Raw genomic sequence first — 19,836 nt, 5'->3', positions numbered from 1 at the left:
ATCAACGGGTGCGAAGTTCAGTTTAGGAGTGGGTGGCGTAAGGAATACATAATCTGCAATCTCTCCGATTGGGGGGTAAAAGTTTAATGGGTCAAAGTACAGACATTGAGATATGGGGGTATGTTGTCCATATAATGGCTATGTTCAGGTGTGGAGTATAATGAGCGGGTACAATGATGAGGATGGATCTACCCCACTACACACTATCTCACTTCAACTCTGGTTGCGATGAGATTCTGTGTAGCATCTGAGTAATCAGTGAAACAGTCCGAAGAGAGGGTGAACTAGTGCCTATTGGCTGGTGGTAGGGCTTGCCTGGAGCCTTTCACATCTTGTTTGCATAGCTGTAAATACCTTTAAAATGTAGGATTTGAGTGTTTAGCTTTCTCTCCCTCACATTTTCCCTTGATGATGATGTAGGAAGAGACAAAGGGAATGGCTGTCTTGGATGACTTTTACAAAAATATATCTTGGTTTTTTTGTCTAAGAACTTAAACATTTATATTTATTTTTCTATGAAGTTTAAAGACTTTAAGTGCTACTCTTGATGTATTATATTGAGGTCCTTTGTCTCTATAGTATCTAAAGTTCATTAGTATAGTACTTAAAACTAGAAATTAACTTTACAAAGATGGGTCTTTATTATACCATTTTTGGTGGGTGAGGGAAACTGAGGCACAGAGCTGAAGTGGCTTGCCCAAGGTCACACACTGCATCAATGGCCAAACTGGGAATAGGAGCCCAGTCTGGTGCCCTAGTCACTGTGTTAATAGGAGTTGTATGTATGTATTGAAGATGCAGGTTCTCAGCCAGGGAGATGCAAACATGTGTCAGGGGATTGCAGTGCCCCTGCCTTTCTGATAATGTTAAATGGGGGTGGAGGGTGGCTAGATGGAAGCAGAGGGACCTCAGGGGTAGGGAGGGTCCTGACATGGAAAAGGGGGTCCTGGTCTAGAGAAAATGGGAGTTCACTGTAGGCTGCTCTAGTGCAGGGATTCCAAAACTTGGTTTGCAGCTTCTTCAGGGTAGGCTCCTGGCGGGCCATGAGACACTTTGTTTACCTGAATGTCCGCAGGTACGGCAGCTCGCAGATCCCAGTGGCCGCGGTTCACCGTTCCTGGCCAATGGGAGCTGCGGGAAGAGGTGGCCCAACCTGCGTCGCTTCCCGCAGCTCCCATTGGCCAGGAACGGTGAACCGCAGCCATTGGGAGCTGTGAGTGGCCGTACCTGCGGACGCTCAGGTAAACAAAGTGTCTTGTGGCCCGCCAGGGGCTTACCCTGAACAAGCCGTGAACCAAGTTTAGGAACCCCTGCTCTAGAGGGATGACCTTGTGTTACTCCCCTTTGCAGACCCTGGCACAGGGGGAAGTGCCCAGGCAGGCCTGGAGCTAGGGAGGCAGGAGGGGTGGTATGCTTGTAGCTTCAGTGCTATGAGGATTCTGGGCTGCAGAGCAGGTGACATGCAGTACTGGTAAGGCTGCCTTTTTAGGCCCTCAGGAGTCCAGAATCTGGGCAGGACAAAGGTGGCTTAAAGCTGTCCTTCTGCCACCCTCCTTTCCCCCTCCTTCTGGGCTGTGTCTTTTGGGCTGCATCACTCAGGTGACACAGCACAGAATCTAGCCTGAGATCTCCATGCTGCCTCCAGATAGGCTGGCTTTAAGGTGATGTTGGGACGAGTTGGGATCAGGGCCATAGGATCTGCAAGTGTACAAATCCAGTGGCCTGAAAACCATGCGTGGGGGACATGGGAGGGCAGCGGGAGCTGCTATTCCAGCCAATGAGGGCATGCGCTATGCTGTGTGCACAGCTAGTTTAAGTGAAAACATGCTCATATCATCATCCTCATTATCCTTCCTTGTTTCATCCACCTATTGTGTCTTGTCAGTAAACAAAACTGTAAGACTAAACAAGACTTCGTGACAAGGACTGTCCTTTTGCTGCGAACTTGTGCAGCGCCTGGCACAAAGGGGCCGTAATCCCTGGTTGGGGCCTTTAGGGGCTAATGTAATACACATACAATTGATTTGCATTCCCCTCTGTCCCCTCAACATCTGCTTAGCATCCCGCACAAAGCCTGATTGCTTGGGTTTTGTGTGGTGAGGCTGACTTTCACCAAAGATTAAAATCTTAGGAAAGTCATCTTTTGATTTATAAACTAACCACCAGCCCTGTAAATTTCATCAGCACTCTGGAAATCAAGCCACCTTGTTTCTGCGTCTTGAGTCGTTGCTTTGGTGTCTGTAATGGGAATACAGCCAGTGATGCATGAAGCAGAACGGGTCACGCAGTGCTATCAGGAGTAAAAACTTGTTTCTTTCACTTAAATAAGCGGATATGACTGCAGAGAGGGAGCTGATGTGAGTAATAATACTTTGCCCTTGTATGTATTACCTTTCATCTGAGGATCTCAAAGTATTTTACAAAGCTGTATTAGAGTTTGGAGATGGGACACTTGCTGGTGGTAACATATTTGGTGGGAAAAGTAGGAGTGAATCCCTGTAACACAGTCCCTTGCTTTATGCGCTAGCCAGTGCTGCTTTCAAGTAAGGAGGTGCTACTTTTTATTTTCCCTGCAGTATAACAGCATTTTAATGTTTAATTCTCTGCATTTAACTATCTGCAGTGTATTTATTTATTGCCCACAATGAAATGCTAAGTACAGGGGTGTGACTGTTGACAATGGAGAGTAAAGAACCAAATCTGAATAAACAAAGTCTGAGGCCAAGGATGAAGATGGTGAAATGACACTGAGTGAGGTGGTGGTGTTACAATTGGAATTCAACACACAAGTGTAAAGTTGTAATAGTTAGATATATAGGAATTTTATAACAGTAGCAGGTTGATGTGGTGTACTTGAGTTTTATTTATTACTTATTCTGCCTTCAGTGAAATGGTGCAGGTACTTAACCTGCGCTGGTGTAAACAGTAGTGCTGAAAAGCATCGTGAATGGTCTTAATTTGGCTGCCAGCCTGGGAGCTTGGGAAAGGAGCAGGGGGGGAATCAGGATGATATTTCAGTTGGGCAAGTTTAGTTTTGATAGCACTGACATCATGTTTCAGAGCAACAGGCAGTGATGTTTAATTCACTTGTTGTTAAAGAACTAATTAGAGTGTACAAGAGGGAGAAATTACAAAATGCTTGTTTGTTGTTCCGGGAGACAGGATGACTGCAATTAAGATGCGGGAGGTACTGGTGATAGGCAGTGTAGCAACAAACAGTACAATCCTCCTGCCACTCTGCCTGCTACTTCAGGCATATTTTTTAATCTGTTAAAAAGCACACACTGTTCTGTGCCAGGCAGTGTATACCTAACGGACAGCCTGAATTTTCAGAAAGGAGGGGGTATGCAGGGAGGTAACTGCTGGCAGCCTGAAGATGTTTATTATCCTTCCAAACACTTCCTTGTCCTTACTTGGTTTAAAAAAATAAAAAATAAAAGAAAAATGTAGATTAGAGAAGATAATTGAATACTTTCTCAATGCAGTTAATTAGATAAACGTTACTCATTAGAGCCTGGCTTGTTATATGTTTGCTTGATTCGAGTAGTGCTAGGCTACTTAATGAGATAATAGCCACCCTGTGCATTATCTTTACATCGGCTAAATATATTGCCATTCCTGCTTCTGTTGTGTGAACCTTCTGTATATGGATTCCATTAGCTCTGCTTTCAAATAACAATCTTTTTTTTGGCAGGGCGGGGGGAGAATAGCCTGTTGAAAAATGCATTTTCAATCCATTTATTTAAGATTGTTTCGGATTGTTTGGAGAAGAGGAAGCATGCTTCTGGGTATTGTGTAATCCTTTTTTATTCTTTAAGGGACACTGAGAACAGCACACACTCCCATGTGTGTTGGTATATTATCTGGACACAAATTATACATATATTATTATACATACATGCCCGTTTGTGTGCGTAGTGATAGATTTCCTAGATTAAGGCCAGCAACGGCCATTATGATTATCTAGGCTGACTTGCATAAAACAGGCCTTAAAATTTCCCCCAGTAATTCCTGCATCAAGACAATCGCTTCTGGCTGAGCTAGAGCAGATCTTTTTAGAAAGACACCTTGCCATGATTTAAAAACTTCAAATGATGGGATTTCAGAGTAGCAGCCGTGTTAGTCTGTATCCACAAAAAGAAAAGGAGTACTTGTGGCACCTTAGAGACTAACAAATTTATTTGAGCATAAGCTTTCATGTAGCTCACGAAAGCTTATGCTCAAATAAATTTGTTTGTCTCTAAGGTGCCACAAGTACTCCTTTTCTTTTTTCAAATGATGGAGAATCCACTGCAGCCTCAGGGGAGTTGTGCCAATGGTTAATTACAATTACTAGTTATTATTTAGCAACTTGGTGTCCTAATCATGGGCCAAGACCGCACTGTGCGAGGTGCTGTACAAACACAGAACAAAAACAATAAAAAAATGGTCCCTGCCCCAAAGAACTTAACAATCTGAATGTAAACCAAGAGACAAGCAGATGAATACACACAGGCGGGAGAGCACAAGTAAACAGTGATACAATACAGGTCATATTCCTAGTCTGAATTTGTCTAGTTTCAACTTTCAGCCACTTGCTATGCCTCTGTCTGCTTGCTTAAAGAATCCTCTGTTATCAGAAATCTTCACACTATGTAGGTATTTTTGGATCAAAGCATCTCTTATATAGTATATAAAATGTGTGTGTGTGTGGTATCCTTACAGGTATTGATGATGTCTTAGATAATTAAAATTATTTAAATGTAAGGTCCTTCTTTTTGTCTTATGGTACTGTGTTTATCTCTTCTTCTTCTGTTGGACTGTACAATGAAAACTGAGTTAGTCTATTTCATTTTGCTGTCCCACACAAACCCCGTGCTGGTGTCTAGGTTTCCAGTGCAGAATAACCTTTCAATCCTGTTTCACTGAAATTAAAAAATACTCCATGCAACTGACTGTGTTAAATTTGTCCTTTTGCGCTTGAGGGAGTCGGTGGGTCAGGAGGGGTTTCCCCCCCCGCTGGTTGGGTATAGCTTTTGTTAATTTTAGCAGCTCAACAGGCACCTTTCATAAGCGCTAAAACGTTCATTTGAGAGTAGTGTCTAAAAAACCAAACCCACACAAATGAGCCTGGGAGTAGTATGTGGGGACACAACTCAATTTGTCCTATTTGTCCATTATTACAGCACTGTAATACAGTAGTATGCACGTACTTCAGCATGCAGCTCATACGTGTGGCTAGTGTATATTCTACAGTCTACTTTAGGTGAGTTAAGGACATTGTGGCGGCTTTGGCTCAGAATTGCCTTGTTTGCTTTTTTTAATTTTGTCTGACCCTTGGCGATATTCCTGCCAAGTTTGCTTACTGTTTTACTATTCTCTCTGATGCCCACTCCGCTCAGGGTCCTAGAGAAACAAAGCGATATCAGGAGGGTGCCACATTCCAAGAAAACAGTAAGGAAGCTGCTACGGACTGCTTTAATCCTCTGGGCTTAGTGCTGGAATATAATTGTCTGACTTGTGTACTGCAGGATTTTGCTGGCAAAAGTGATAAGATGAGAGGAAGTTGATAAAATGGATAGATCTCTAGGCTTGTTCAGGACTGTAGCTGCTGAATTTGGAGCACAGAAGACTAGCATTGGTTTTTGCTTCTCTAGTGTTGCTGGGGTGGACTTCTGTGTGAATGAGTGGGCAGTGCAAAGAGTATGGATGCAGGGGGTTGTCTTGCATGTGGAGGAGGGAATAACGTACAGAAACCTATTATCATTTCTTTTTAAGGGAAAATGCTGCTGGAGCAAACCTTAGCTGAACAATCAGTCCTGATTTGTACACAGATTTTTATACCAGTGTAACTATTTTCAGTTAGGAGTGTGACCTTTTTTAACCCAAATAGCTATTCCAGTGCAACTTTTTGGTTGGATGCAGTTATACCATTATAAAGATCTCTTAGGCCTGGTCTACACTACGAGTTTGTCGGATTTAGCAGCATTAAATCAAATTAACCCTGCACTCGTCCACACAACGAAGCCATTTTTTTCGGCATAAAGGGCTCTTAAAACGGATTTCTGTATTCCTCCCCAACGAGGGGATTAGCACTGAAATCGACATTGCCGTTTTGAATTAGGGTTAGCATGGACACAATTCGAAGGTATTGGCCTCTGGGAGCTATCTCACAGTGCACCATTGTGACCACTCTGGACAGCACTCTGAACTCGGATGCACTGGCCAGGTGTACAGGAAAAGCCCCGGGAACTTTTGAATCTTATTTCCTGTTTGGCCAGGCGAGCTCATCAGCAGAGGTGACCATGCAGAGCTCATCAGCACAGGTGACCATGCAGTCCTAGAATCGAAAAAGAGCTCCAGCATGGACCGAACGGGAGGTACTGGATCTGATCACTGTATGGGAAGAGGAATCTGTGCTATCAGAATTACGTTCCAAAAGGCGAAATGCCAAAACATTTCAAAAGATCTCCGAGGCCATGAGGGACAGAGGCTACAGCAGGGACGCAACACAGTGCCGCGTGAAACTTAAGGAGCTCAGACAAGCATACCAGAAAACCAAACAATCAAACGGACGCTCCGGGACAGAGCCCCAGACATACAATTTCTACCCTGAGCTGCATGCAATTCTAGGAGGGGCTGCCACCATTACCCCACCCCTGTCCGTGGACTCTGATGATGGGGTACTCTCCGCCATGCCTGAGGATTTTGCGGACGGGGAAGATGAGGAGGAGGAGGATGAGCTTGAGGAGAGCACACAGCACACCGTTCTCCCCAGACAGCCAGGATCTTTTTATCATCTTGACTGAAATACCCTCCCAACCCAACGAAGCCGGAGAAGGGACCTCTGGTGAGTGTACCTTTTAAAATATAATACATGTTATAAAAGCAAGCATTTTTTAATGATTAAGTATCCCTGAGGACTTGGGATGCATTCGTGGCCAGTACAGCGACTGGAAAAGTCTGTTAACATGTCTGGGGATGGAGCGGAAATTCTCCAGGGACATCTCCATGAAGTTCTCCTGGAGGTACTCTAAAAGCCTTTGCAGAAGGTTTCTGGGGAGAGCAGTCTTATTCCATCCTCCATGGTAGGACACTTTACCACGCCAGGCTAGTAGCAAGTAATCTGGTATCATTGTATGAGAGAGCCTGGCAGCGTATGGTCCCAGTGTTTGCTGGAATTCAAGCAAAATCTGTTCTTTATCGCTCTGTGTTATCCTCAGGAGAGTGATATCGTTCATGGTAACCTGGTTGAAATAGGGGAATTTAATTAAGGGACATTCAGAAGTGGCCGTTCCTACTGGGCTGTTTGCCTATGGCTGAAAAGAAATCCTCCCCGCAGTTAGCTACATGGTGGGGGGGAGTGAGGGAGGGCACTGGCGCTGAGCTGTTCGTGTTTGGCTAGCAGGGATCTTCCCTGATACCAGCCACGTGGTGGGGGGAGGGGTAAGCGATCATCCCAGAGAATTGGATGGGGGTGGGGGTTAGTTTGGTTTCTGCTGCTGCACATTAACAGGAAAACTGCAGCACTAAATGGCCAACTCAGCGTGCTTTGCTTGGTATGGGAGAGGAGGGCACTGCTGTTATGAAGGTTGCAGAAGCCGAAAGACTATGGCTTACCCTTTAAACGTCCAAATGCACACTCTACCACCATTCTGCACTTGCTCAGCCTATAGCTGAACAGCTTCTTACTACCATCCAGGAGTACTGTGTACGGCTTCATGAGCCAGGGCATTAAGGGGTAGGCTGGGTCCCCAAGGATAACTGTAGGCATTTCAACATCCCCAACAGTTATTTCCTGGTCTGGGAAGTAAATCCCTTCCTGCAGCCGTTTAAACAGACCAGAGTTCCTGAAGACGCGAGCTTCATGAACCTTTCCCGGCCATCCCACGTTGATGTTGGTGAAACGTCCCTTGTGATCCGCCAGTGCTTGCAGCACCATTGAAAAGTACCCCTTGCGGTCTATGTACTGGCTGCCCCGGTGGTCCGGTCCCAAGATAGGGATATGCGTTCCATCTATAGCCCCACTACAGTTAGGGAATCCCATTGCAGCAAAGCCATCTAGTATGACCTGCACATTTCCCAGAGTCACTACCTTTGATAGCAGCAGCTCAATGATTGTGTTGGCTACTTGCATCACAGCAACCCCCACAGTAGATTTGCCCACTCCAAATTGATTACCGACTGACCGGTAGCTGTCTGGCGTTGCAAGCTTCCAAAGGGCTATTGCCACTCACTTGTGAACTGTGAGGGCTGCTCTCATCTTGGTATTCTTGTGCCTCAGGACAGGGGAAAGCAAGTCACAAAGTTCCATGAAAGTGCCCTTACGCATGTGAAAGTTTCGGAGCCACTGGGAATCATCCCAAACCTGCAACATTATGCGGTCCCACCCGTCTGTGCTTGTTTCCCGGGCCCAGACTCGACATTCCACGGCAAGAGCCTGCCCCATTAACACCATGATCTCCAAATTGCTGGGGACCGCGGTTTTAGAGAAATCTGTGTTCATGTCCTCATCACTGCACTTCCATCACCTCCTCACCTGGTTTTTTAGGAGCTGGTTCTGCATAAACTGCACGATAATGTGTGAGGTGAGCTGAACGGGCTCCATGCTTGCTGTGCTATGGCGTCTGCTTGGGCGATCCAGGGAAAAGGGTGCGAAATGATTGTCTGCTGTTGCTTTCACGGAGGGAGGGAGGGTTGACTGATGACATTTACCCATAACCACCTGCGACAAATTTTTGGCCCCATCATGCATTGGGAGCTCAGCCCAGAATTCCAGTGGGCAGCGTGGACTGCGGGAACTGTGGGATAGCTACCCACAGTGCACTGCTCAGAATGTCGATGCTTGCCACGGTACTGTGGACACATACCGCCGAATTAATGTGCTTAGTGTGGATGCATGCACTCGACTTTATACAATCTGTTCCCAAAAATCGACTTCTGTAAAATCAGAGTACTTTCGTAGTGTAGACATTGCCTGGTTTGTTGTATTTCCCTTCCCTTATGTGGATAAGCTCTACTCGTAAGAGCATCTTTATACTGATGTAACTGTTCATATTAGGCATGTTGTACCCCTTTAAATATACCAATATAGTTAGTGGTACATCTTTTGTGTGTAGAGAAGGCCTAAGGGTTTGTCTCCACTGTGAGGTAGACACATACTATAGCAACGAAGGGATTCTTCCATTACTGTCATAACTCCACCTCCCTAAGCGACTGTAAGTAGGTCAAGGAAAGAATACTTCCCTTGACCTAGCTGTGTCTACACAGGGAATTAGGTTGGCATGGCTGTGGTGCTCAGCGGTGTGGATTTTTCACACCTCTGAGCGCCATAGCTAAATAGACCTACATTTCAAGTGTAGACAAGGCATAAGAGTGGGTAAGAATTTGAATGGTAAAAAAATGAGATGCCCAAGATATGGGCCAAATGCTGAAGTCTTCACTCAGGTCGAACTTCCGCTGAAGGAATGTTGAGCCCAAAGTGCTCAGTGGGAGTGTGCTTGAGTAGAACGGAGTATGGACTTCAGAATTTGATTGTAAGCTCTTCAGGACAGGGCAAGTCTTTTTGTTCTTTGTTTGTACAGCACCTAGCACAATGGGGTTCCTGGTCCATGACTGGGGCTCCTGGGTGCTACACTGCTACTAACCACATCATGATAATTTGGCTTGCCCAGAATTAAACAGGTTGTGCTGTATTGTGCTCAGTTTGTAATAACTATTTATTTGTATTTTGGCAGGCCCCATTATGCTAGACACTGTACAAAAAGAACAGAAGATAGTCCCTGCCTCGAAGGCCTTGTATTCTGAAAGATAAGACAGAGAAACAGAAATAAACAAGTAATTGTTAATAGCTATATTAATTATTTATAGAGGGACCAAAATAAGCTAGGTGCCTTCAAACAAATAAGACTTTTTCCCTGCCCAGAACGCTTACAACCTAAGACCTTGATCCTGCAAGTGGATCATCCGCTTTGACTGCCCCTCTTGCGTGCTGTCCTGCCGGAAGTCAAAAAGGCTCTGCACAGATGCATGGGCCCACCCAAAGGGAACCAGCTGCAGGATCGGTGGTTGAACTGAGACGACCACTGGAGATAAACATACAGGGAGTCCATAGGCGGTGAAGAGAGCAAGCACTGCAGTTACACGCCCATGAGTTTGCTTTGATGTTTCCATGCACGTCTTGGTGATGGATTTATTTTTGCAGACATGTGTTGATACTTCTTGGAAGCAGGATCATGGCTTGTTTAACTCTGTGAAGTAGGAATAGAGAAGAGGGCAAGTGGTGAGGGGAGATGAATGAAAGTAGGTGGGGTGGGTGAGGGAGTAAGGAGTGGAGAAGCAGGTGGAGGAAGGTGAGCAGGGAAGTGCAGGTAATTAAAACCAGAATGGAGGCAGTAGTGGGTAGATGATGAGGCTAAGCAGAAGTGGGGAGATGGTGAAACTAAAGGCTCTGTCTTCCCCGCAGAAAAGTTGGGGTTTTTACAGCAGGATAAAAATCCTAGTGGTGATGAGGCACTTGCAATTTGACTGGAAGGTGGCTGGGGGAGGTCAGCACTATATTCGTCTGGTTTACCTCGCGGTCAAACTACAGATGCCTTGTCTCCACTGGGATTTTATCGCAGCCTAGCTAATGTGCGCTAGTTCTCTCATGGAAAAAACACCTCCCCTCCCCCTTTTTTTTTGGCAGTGAAGACAAAACCTTAAAAGCCCAAACCTTGCAAACTTCTTTCAGTGTTGGAGTGAAGGGTGATACTTACACATTGGCTTGGGTGCTGTCTTGCTGCCTGGCAGATACCGAAGGCATTATGTCTAATAGACATGTGATTCATGCACTCCTCTTTCTTACAATCCCGACACACTGTATTGATTGACAGTGAAATAATGTGCAGTGCAGAATTATAGGTTTTATATAGTATCTTCATTTTACTGCATATCACGGTTTAGAAGCCTAGGATCCTATTATTTTTATTGTCTTCCCCTCTGTAAGTTGTATAGTAAAATTTAAGCTAGCTAAATAACGGTGGTTGCTAAATTGTATATGGCATACGAAATACCCTGTTATTGTCTCATCTGTCTAGACAGATCTTATATTCCAAAATTAAAATGCTGAACAGAAAGGGAACCCACATGTTCTCTAAGTTTTTGGTGGCGTGAGAACATCCTCTTTATTAAAGTCAGAATGCTGTACTGGAGATCTGAGACAGTAGTTCCTGTTTAAATCTTACAGTATTATAGACGGTAGAGGGGGCTTTTCCATATCTAGACCTTTATAACATACTCATCAATATGGTATCTGAGAGTTCCCACGGCTTGGCATGGTGAAGATGATTGTTTGAAGAATTTTTAAAACTCATATTGGATGCATTAAATCCTAAAATACATCACCATATTTTACCTGAGTGAAACAAAGTACTCAGTTTTAATTATAGTATAACCTTTATAACAGACATTACTTTGCACTTTGTGCTTTACAAATGGTAGTTGAGCTTCAAACTACCTCTGTGAGACTGTTATAACCCCAGTTCGCAGATGGATAAACTGAAGGACAGGGAAGTGATATTATTTTCACACAGTGATCCAGTGGCAGAACCCCAGGATCCTGGCTCCCTGTCCATCTAGTATTTCAAAGAAACTACGGCTATCGATTAATCGCAATTAACTCAAAACAATTAATCACACTGTTAAACAATAGAATACCAATTGAAATTTATTAAATATTTTTGGAAGTTTTGCTACATTTTCAAATATATTGATTTCAATTACAACACAGAATACAAAGTGCCCAGTGCTCACTATACTTTATTATTTTTATTACTAATATTTGCACTCTAAAATGATAAACAAAAGAAATAATGTTTTTCAGCTCACCGCATAAAAACACTCTTGTGCAGTGGTTCTCAAACTTTTGTACTGGTGACCCCTTTCACACAGCAAGCCTCTATATACATTAAAAACACCTTTTTATGTATTTAACACCATAATAAATGCTGGAGGCAAAGCGGGGTTTGGGGGAGGTTGACAGCTCCTGACCCCCCATGTAATAACCTTGCGACCCCCTGTGGGGTCCCAACCCCCAGTTTGAGAACCCCTGCACTAGTGCAACCTCTTTATCATGAAAGTGCAGTTTACAAATGTAGATTTTTTTTGTTACATAACTGCACTCAAAAACAAAACAACGTAACACTTTAGCGCCTACAAGTCCACTCAGTCCTACTTCTTGTTCAGCCAATTGCTAAGACAAACAAGTTTGTTTACATTTACGGGAGATAATGCTGCCTGCATCTTATTTAAAATGACACCTGAAAGTGAGAACAGGTGTTCGCATGGCACTTTTGTAGCCAGCATTGCAAGGTATTTACGTGCCAGATATGCTAAACATTCATATGCCCCTTCATGCTTCGTTCATTTTATGTCTCTTGCTCTGTTTTGCCATATATTTCATGTTATAGCATGCCATATATAACATGTTATCGATGATGACCTAGCACAATTTGTTCGTTTTAAGAACACTTTCACTGCAGAACTGACAAAACACTAAGAAGGTACCAATGTGAGATTTCTAAAGAAAGGTACAGCACAAGACCCAAGGTTTAAGTATCTCCAGTGCCTTCCAAAATCTGAGAGGGATGGGGTGTGGAGCATGGTATAAGAAGTCTTAAAAGAGCAACATTCTGATGTGGAAACTACAGAATCTGAACCACCAAAAAAAGAAAATCAACCGTCTGCTGGTGACATCTGACTCAGATGATGAAAATGAACATGCATTGGTCCACACTGCTTTGGATTGTTATCGAGCAGAACCTGTCATCAGCATGGACACATGTCCCCTGGAATGGTGGTTGAAGCATGAAGGGACATATGAATCTTTAGTGCATCTGTCACGTAAATATCTTGCAACGCCGGCCGCAACAGTGCCATGCGAACACCTGTTCCCACTTTTAGGTGACATTGTAAACAAGAAGTGGGCAGCATTATCTCCTGCAAATGTAAACAAATTTGTTTGTCTGAGCAATTGGCTGAACAAGAAGCAGGACTGAGTGGACTTGTAGGCTTTAAATTTTACATTATTTTATTTTTGAATGCAGTTTTTTTGTATATAATTTGTAAGTTCAACTTTCATGATAAAGAGATTGCACCACAGTACTTGTAATGGGGGAACTGAAAACTACTATTTCTTTTATTTTTTACAGTGTTATACCAATAAAATAAAAACCAGCAGGATCTTATTAAAGGGGAAAAGGCAAAATGCCACGTTTATTGTGAATACAGAAAGAATCATAGTAAGCAGTTAGTTATAGCTATAACATTCCATTCAGTTTCATATTTATTCACACATTCATTCATACACACACACACACAGGTTCTGCAAGGTTGTTATCATAGTTACCAGCCTTAGAGTTGCTCATGCCAAGCCACTGGCCAGGTGGTCTGGACATGAGGAGGGAGCAGGGCCTTGTCAGATGATCATCTGATGCTCCTGGAAGTTGGTTTGCAGAATCAGACCCCAAAGTTCTCACTTTCTAGAATCCATTTGTATAGGAATTTCTTCCTATGCCAGTCTATGGGAATTGCTTCATCATGCTGTTGCTGAATCAGTCAGCAGATAGCACATTCCTGACGGCTCCTTGCTGCCAGATGTTATCTTGTTCTTTGGTTCTCCCATTATTGAGGCTGTTGGGTGGATTCCAGTCTCCCCTCAGGGGGTCCTCTGGTTATTTCCACTTGACGCCTTCTTCAGCCAATGGACACTGGATTCTTAGGCTGGCACCTCCCTGATCATTCAGTTATTATCCACACCAAGCATCCATCCACATACATCCTCTATCTCTATTTTAATCACAATTGTTAACAAAGCGAGATGAATACAACAAAAGGGCGGGGAGTCTCTGGGTGCTGTTTCTGTTGTTACAGAGTATTGCTTTGAGTCTCTGTGTGAGTAGTTGTTAGGAAGAATTGCTTTGAGAACAGACTCTGTCTTAGAATGTACTAACACAATTAGCAGCTTGCAAGTTTCACACACAGAGGGAGAGAAACAGTACCAAAAACCAAGAGACCTCTTAGTTAGTAATACCCTGGAATTTAAACTATGGGGAATCAAACTCGTTTGTGATTTTAATACAGAACTTCTTTAATATGATCTAACAACAGTGGAAATATTTGTAATAAAAATAAATATAAAGTGAGCACTGTATACTTGTATTCTGTGTTGTAATTGAGATCAATATATTTGAAAATGTAGGAGACATCAAAAATATTTAAATAAATGGCATTCTATTATTGTTTAACGGCGTGATTAATCACACAATACATTTTTTTAAAATTTCTTGACAGCCCTAAAAGAACCAAAAGTGTTTGACTTTCTACCTTGAGCAGTGTAAGATTCTTGAATTTGTTTGTTTGGAATTGGTAGGAATAGATTGATTTTACAGGCCACTGGTGCACGTTGGAACAGCAGGAATTGAGAAATCTACTAGACACCTTCTATCGGGAGGTGGGTGAAAAAGAAATGAGGTATGGGTGAGGGATTGGTGTTGAGGGGAAGGGGAGACATGCCATGATAGGAAGCCCAGTGCCCCTATGACTTAAAAATAGTGAGAAAGGGGACGGTGCCGTTATGTTTATCCGGGTGCTGTCTATAGACCCCGTTTACAGGGTGTGCGTGTGCTTCATCTTCCATATCAGCCTCTGGCTCCTAAGTGTCTAAAACCGGAAGCTGTAACCCATCCCCAGCTGCTGAAAGAAAAGAGTTTTGTGTCTTTGCCCTACTCAAGAGCCTGTATGCAAAACAAAGGAGAGAGTTCTCTGCTATTCTTTCAGCCTCCAATGTTCGGATCCAACTTCTCCATGAATAACTCCAGTGCACACCCCTGCTTGCCCATAGCCAGCAACGGTGGCCAATAGGTTCTAAATAACAGCAATGAAATTGACTGGAGTCTTGTTAATTAAACACTGCTGCTTAGAAATGTGTCCACACCATGAAGACCAAGTCTACACTACCATCTTTTGCTGGTGTACTGATGTTGGTCAGGGGCGTGAAGAGGTGTGATTTGTGGCAGACATAGCAGTGCTGGGAAATCCTTTATTGTAGATGCAGATAGACTGGTAAAACTGTCCCTTTGCTGTTATAGCTTATTATACTTTGGGGGACTGGAATGAACTATACTGGCACAAGCACTGTTTTGATGGTATAAGCTATGTCCATACTAGGATGACCATAATTGTATATACTGATTGTATAGGGACAGTCCCAATATTTGGGGCTTCTTTTTTTATAAACACCTCTGAACCCCCATCCCGTCCTGATTTTTCACACTTGCTATCTGGTCACCCTACTCCACACTAGGAGTGCTTTGCTGGTATAATATAGATATACTGGCAAAGGCTTCCAATTACAGACCTGGCTGAAGTTGCACCAATTTAAAACCAGTTTCTAAACTGATTTAAAATGGCACAGTTTTAAGAAATAGCATCTTGATGCTAGATGGATGCAGTTTTGCTATTTATACCACCGTTTACATGACTGCTGAACTTGGACCATCATCTATCTCCTCCATATCTGATCTCTGCATACTACAGAGAGTTGGAGAAGTTCAGTTAATATGTGCAAAGTGCTTTGAGATCCTCAAAGGAATGGTACCTCAGAAGTGAAAAGTAGTGTGACTGTTTTCTGATCATTAGTGCATTTAGTCACATTTCTTAACAATGCAATAATCAAATGGCCTTCTAACGAGCAAACCCGAGATTCTCCTCCCCACCTGCACTTTCGGTTCAGCTATTGGTTTGATATCTGGTCTTCCTGTTTTGAGCTAAATCCCATTTACCTAGTATCATATTTATATGATCTAAAGCTTATGCTTTGTGGTTGCCACAGAAGCAGAATACAGTTGCATTACTTCTTTGAACAGCTGGTTGTCACGGGGTGTGTGTTTTTGCTCTACCACAAAATTGCCACCTCAGTAGGTTATATAAAGAGACAGGAGGTCAGAAATCCTATGAATTTGCTGGAAATTGTTACATGGTTACAATGTAGAGAGTGGAAACTGCAGTAGATTCAACTATTGATGCTCCAGAGTCAAGACCAGAAACTCTTACATTTCAGGCTGATCTTTGTTGCCCTTTCTATGGTTTCCATTTGAAAGGGCTTGTTCTAGTTCATAGGTTGACTTTCTTTTCTGCTAGTCATATATCTAGAGACACCCCCAAATTTGCTTCTGTGCTGAGAGAAAAAATCCTCATGAAGCGTGGAGAGTTGTTGGCTTAGTTCCTTGAACCTGTTTGTTTGCTCTTCCTTAGATTCCTTAGAAAGAGAGCTTGGACGGCATGCAAAGTTGTGAAACATCTTCAGACAGCACTGATGATCCTCTTAGTAGTGGCCTACGGAGAAAACGACAGCCTCGAATAGTAGTTATTGGTGCTGGCCTTGCGGGCCTGTCAGCTACAAAATCTCTCCTGGAAAACGGTTTCACGGATGTAACAATCCTTGAGGCATCTGACAGAATTGGAGGCAGAGTGCAAAGCGTCAGACTTGGTAAGGAAAATGTTGTTGTACAGTTGTATCAGACTCTCTCATCTCACACTTCTGGCAAGAGTTTGTATTATTACGAGGGTTAATTTGTTAGATATCCTCTTAAAGCCATTTCCTGGTCATTTGCACCTGCAAATGGGTATTTTAGCAAGCGATTACCCAGCTTCAGGGTGCAATGGGTTATTGTGCATGTGTGGGGCACAGAGCTTCCCAAGCACTCAGAGCTTTAGATGAAAAGCTCTGCAGAAGTGTAAAGTATTATTGTGAAGTGAAGGTGCTGGTGATCAATTGGCTTTATAAACAGAATTCAGCGTGGCTGAGGGTGGGGAAGGGTATTTTTCTCCAGTAACTTGAATGTGTGAACTAGGAAGTCCCATCCTTCCCAGACCAGCCAGGACTAGCAGCTGAGCCTGGCACAGGGTAGGGAGCCGGGTCTTCCCCAGTCCCACCCCTTACCCCACAGTGATTTACCTCTCTGCTGGCTGCCCTGGGCACCTGAAACATACTGCTGGGGAGGGTCGCATGACTGCTTTTGTGGCTACCCTTTGCTGCCCCGTCAGAAAGTCATTTTTCTACGGGGAAGCAAAGAAATCTGCGGGGGACATACATTCTGCGCATGCACAGTGGCACAAAATTCCCCCACAGGAGTAACATTAACACTACAAACTGCCCTGTCTTCATTAGGCATTTACCTCACATTACTTTCCATGAATTAGCTAACACGGGATAGGAATACGAATTCTAATCTGATCTCATCCCAGCCAAGATAGACTGACATACACTAGCTCTACTCCAGCTAGCATGCTAAAAGTAGCAGCATGGATGGTGTGGCTTGGGCAGCAGCCCAGGCTAGCCACCTGAGTGCCAAGCCAGGGGGTCAGGTAGCCTTGCCCTCAGGTGACTAGCTTGTGCTGCAATGTCCACACTGCTATTTTTAGTGTTCTAGCTCAGGCAGAGATAGCGTGTCTGTCTATTCGGCCTGGGTGACTCACTCCCAGCTGCAGTGTATGTGTACTCCAAGATCCCTACGTTCTGTGGTCAGCAGATTACTGAATGTTCTTAGCCAACAGCAAAGGTTGGATGCCATAGGAAGAAACTTCCTCTTCCCCTGCACAGCATCTGGGGCTGGGTCCCTCCTCCAGCTGCAGGAAGCTCTGTAAACTACACCCCACCACTTCCTGCACCCATTGCTCTTCAGCTGCAGGGGGAGGGATCCCTGTACAGCTGCTGCTCCCCCAACCACCCAACCCCCATGCATCTGGACCCCCTCATACCCAGATCCTCCCATCGATCCTCACCCCCTGCATTCAGAACCTCCCTGATAAGCCCCACTTGCCCTGCACCTGAACCACCCGGATGAGCCATCACATCTGGATTCTTACTCCACTGAGCCCCACCCCCGAACACTTGGACCCCCCACAGAGTTCCCCACACCCAGACCCCCTGCCTAGCTCTATCCCCCACACATACAGAGCCTCCCTGCTGAGCCCCAACCACCTTCACCTGGACCCCCCTGCAGAGTCCCATTACCATTGTGCCCCAAAACCCCCAACAAACCCCTGTGCATCCAGATCCCCCCCACTGAGCCGCCTGCACCCTGATTGTCCCACACAGAACCCTCTCAACCCACACCTGGATCCCCCCACACTAAGCCCCTCCACACTTGGATCCTGCCTGCCCACACCTGGTGCAACTGGCATGGAGGGGGGGTGGTGTTTCTGGGGCAGGTCCAGTCCTCGTACTGTGTCAGGGTCAGGTGCAGCCTCACTGCTGAGTCCATTTCCCAGGGGTGGGGATGCTGCAGGGTGGTCTCCCACCTTCGTGCAGCCAGTGGCCTGTGCTTCCCAGCACCATGCTGGAGCCTCCACATTTATTCAACAAATAAAATTTGCAGAATTTTGCAGAATTTTAAAATGTCGTGCGCAGAATTTTTAGTTTTTTGGTGCAAAATGCCCCCAGGAGTATAACGTGTATTACCTAGTTGAGGTAAACCTTAGGCTCCAAATTGCCTGTCTTCACTAGGATTTTTCCTTGTGTTAGTTACCATGTGTTAGCTAACATGAGGTAAGAACACCCCTTTCTTCCTAGAGAAGGCAAGTCCACAGAGTAACATAGTGAACAGGGAAGGCAAAATTAGGCCCTATATTAGTACAGTACAAAAAATTCCACAGGGAAAATATTGGCCCTTTAATATTCCAAACCTCTAACACTCCCCTCCACTCACATGCATGATCTTGGACACAGCTCACAGGGAGTAAATGACATATTTCCCATTCTAATCTCTGTGCCAAGTCTCGCCAGCATTTGAAATGCCCTATTCAAACTCCAGAGTTTAGATTTGTCAAACAGCCTTTTCATTCATTTCCCTTCTGAAAGGTCACAGGCACTCATGTTTATTTACTGTGGTGAGTTTATAGAGTAAAATGCAGTAAGTGACGTAAGGCCGGGCTAAATAAAGTGAAAGAAGACCAGCTAGAGGCCCAAGTTAACGAATACAGAGAACCTGGTCAAAAATTAAACTAGTTAGTTGGCATTAGGGAGGTGATTCCATAAGACCGACAAGGTTCATTTACCTAATGGTAGCACAGAATGTACCTTCGTATCTAATGTAGATGCACCTGTGAGTATCCCCTTTGCTTCTGTACAGGAGCAAGGCTGGCAGATTCTGGCTCAGAGGGCCTTTCATCTCTGGATCTCCAGTCTCTTTGAAAACATTCCTCCTGGTTTAAATATTCAAAGCCACATCCTTAGCTGGTATAAACTAGCTTAGGTTTGACTTCACTGGAGTCACACCCGTGTGTACCAGCTGGTGATCTGGCCCTCTGTATTTGAGGGCATATTGTTCCTGGTGGAGGGTTCTTGGCTGTTGAATTCTTTGCTACTGGTGATCGGGAGGAGCTCAAGTTTTCCTCCTATTAGGTCAGGTTGCAAGGCCTTTATACACAGCCCCTCCTCCTCAATGACAAAGCGCAGGCCTGGCCTAGTGATCTCTTCCTTGGGGTATGTCTTCACTGCAGAGGTAACTCAGTGTTTTCTTTAGTGTTGCCCCTAACCCCCCTCGTGTCCACACACAAAGCCCTCTCATCCGAGGTTGGTAGTGATTTAAACCTGGGCTAGCTGGCCTGACTGGAGGTGTAGGCTAGAACTTGGGTACCACTTTCACTTTAGTGGGTAGCCCACCCATTTGACAATGAGGATGCTAGCTAAACCATTCAATTGCTGATAGTCCTCCAGTGCCTTCCCACAATTCCCCTCATGTTCTCTGAAGCACAGACAAGTTTTTCCATAAGTCCATTGGGAAAGAATCAGAGCAGTTCAGCTTTCTGCAGCAC

General features: G+C 44.4%; 1 protein-coding gene across 3 annotated transcripts in view; it reads left to right on the top strand.

Moving 5' to 3' along the window:
- SMOX (spermine oxidase) overlaps positions 1-19,836 on the top strand; it is an 88,192-nt gene that overhangs the window by 35,593 nt on the left and 32,763 nt on the right. For 2 of the 3 annotated variants that reach the window (XM_038400031.2, XM_038400029.2), the window contains exon 2: positions 16,273-16,507. In XM_038400031.2, coding sequence (XP_038255959.1) covers positions 16,300-16,507 — 208 coding nt within the window. In that variant the 5' untranslated portion in view covers positions 16,273-16,299. Of the gene's footprint in view, positions 1-14,408; positions 14,471-16,272; positions 16,508-19,836 lie in introns of all 3 variants that reach the window. The other variant, XM_043512745.1, reaches the window with a different exon arrangement.

The sequence above is a fragment of the Dermochelys coriacea genome, chromosome 4 (assembly GCF_009764565.3).
Source record: "Dermochelys coriacea isolate rDerCor1 chromosome 4, rDerCor1.pri.v4, whole genome shotgun sequence".
NCBI lineage: Eukaryota > Metazoa > Chordata > Testudines > Dermochelyidae > Dermochelys > Dermochelys coriacea.
Note: the sequence above shows the minus strand (reverse complement) of the source record. Positions and strands in the feature narration are given on the sequence as shown.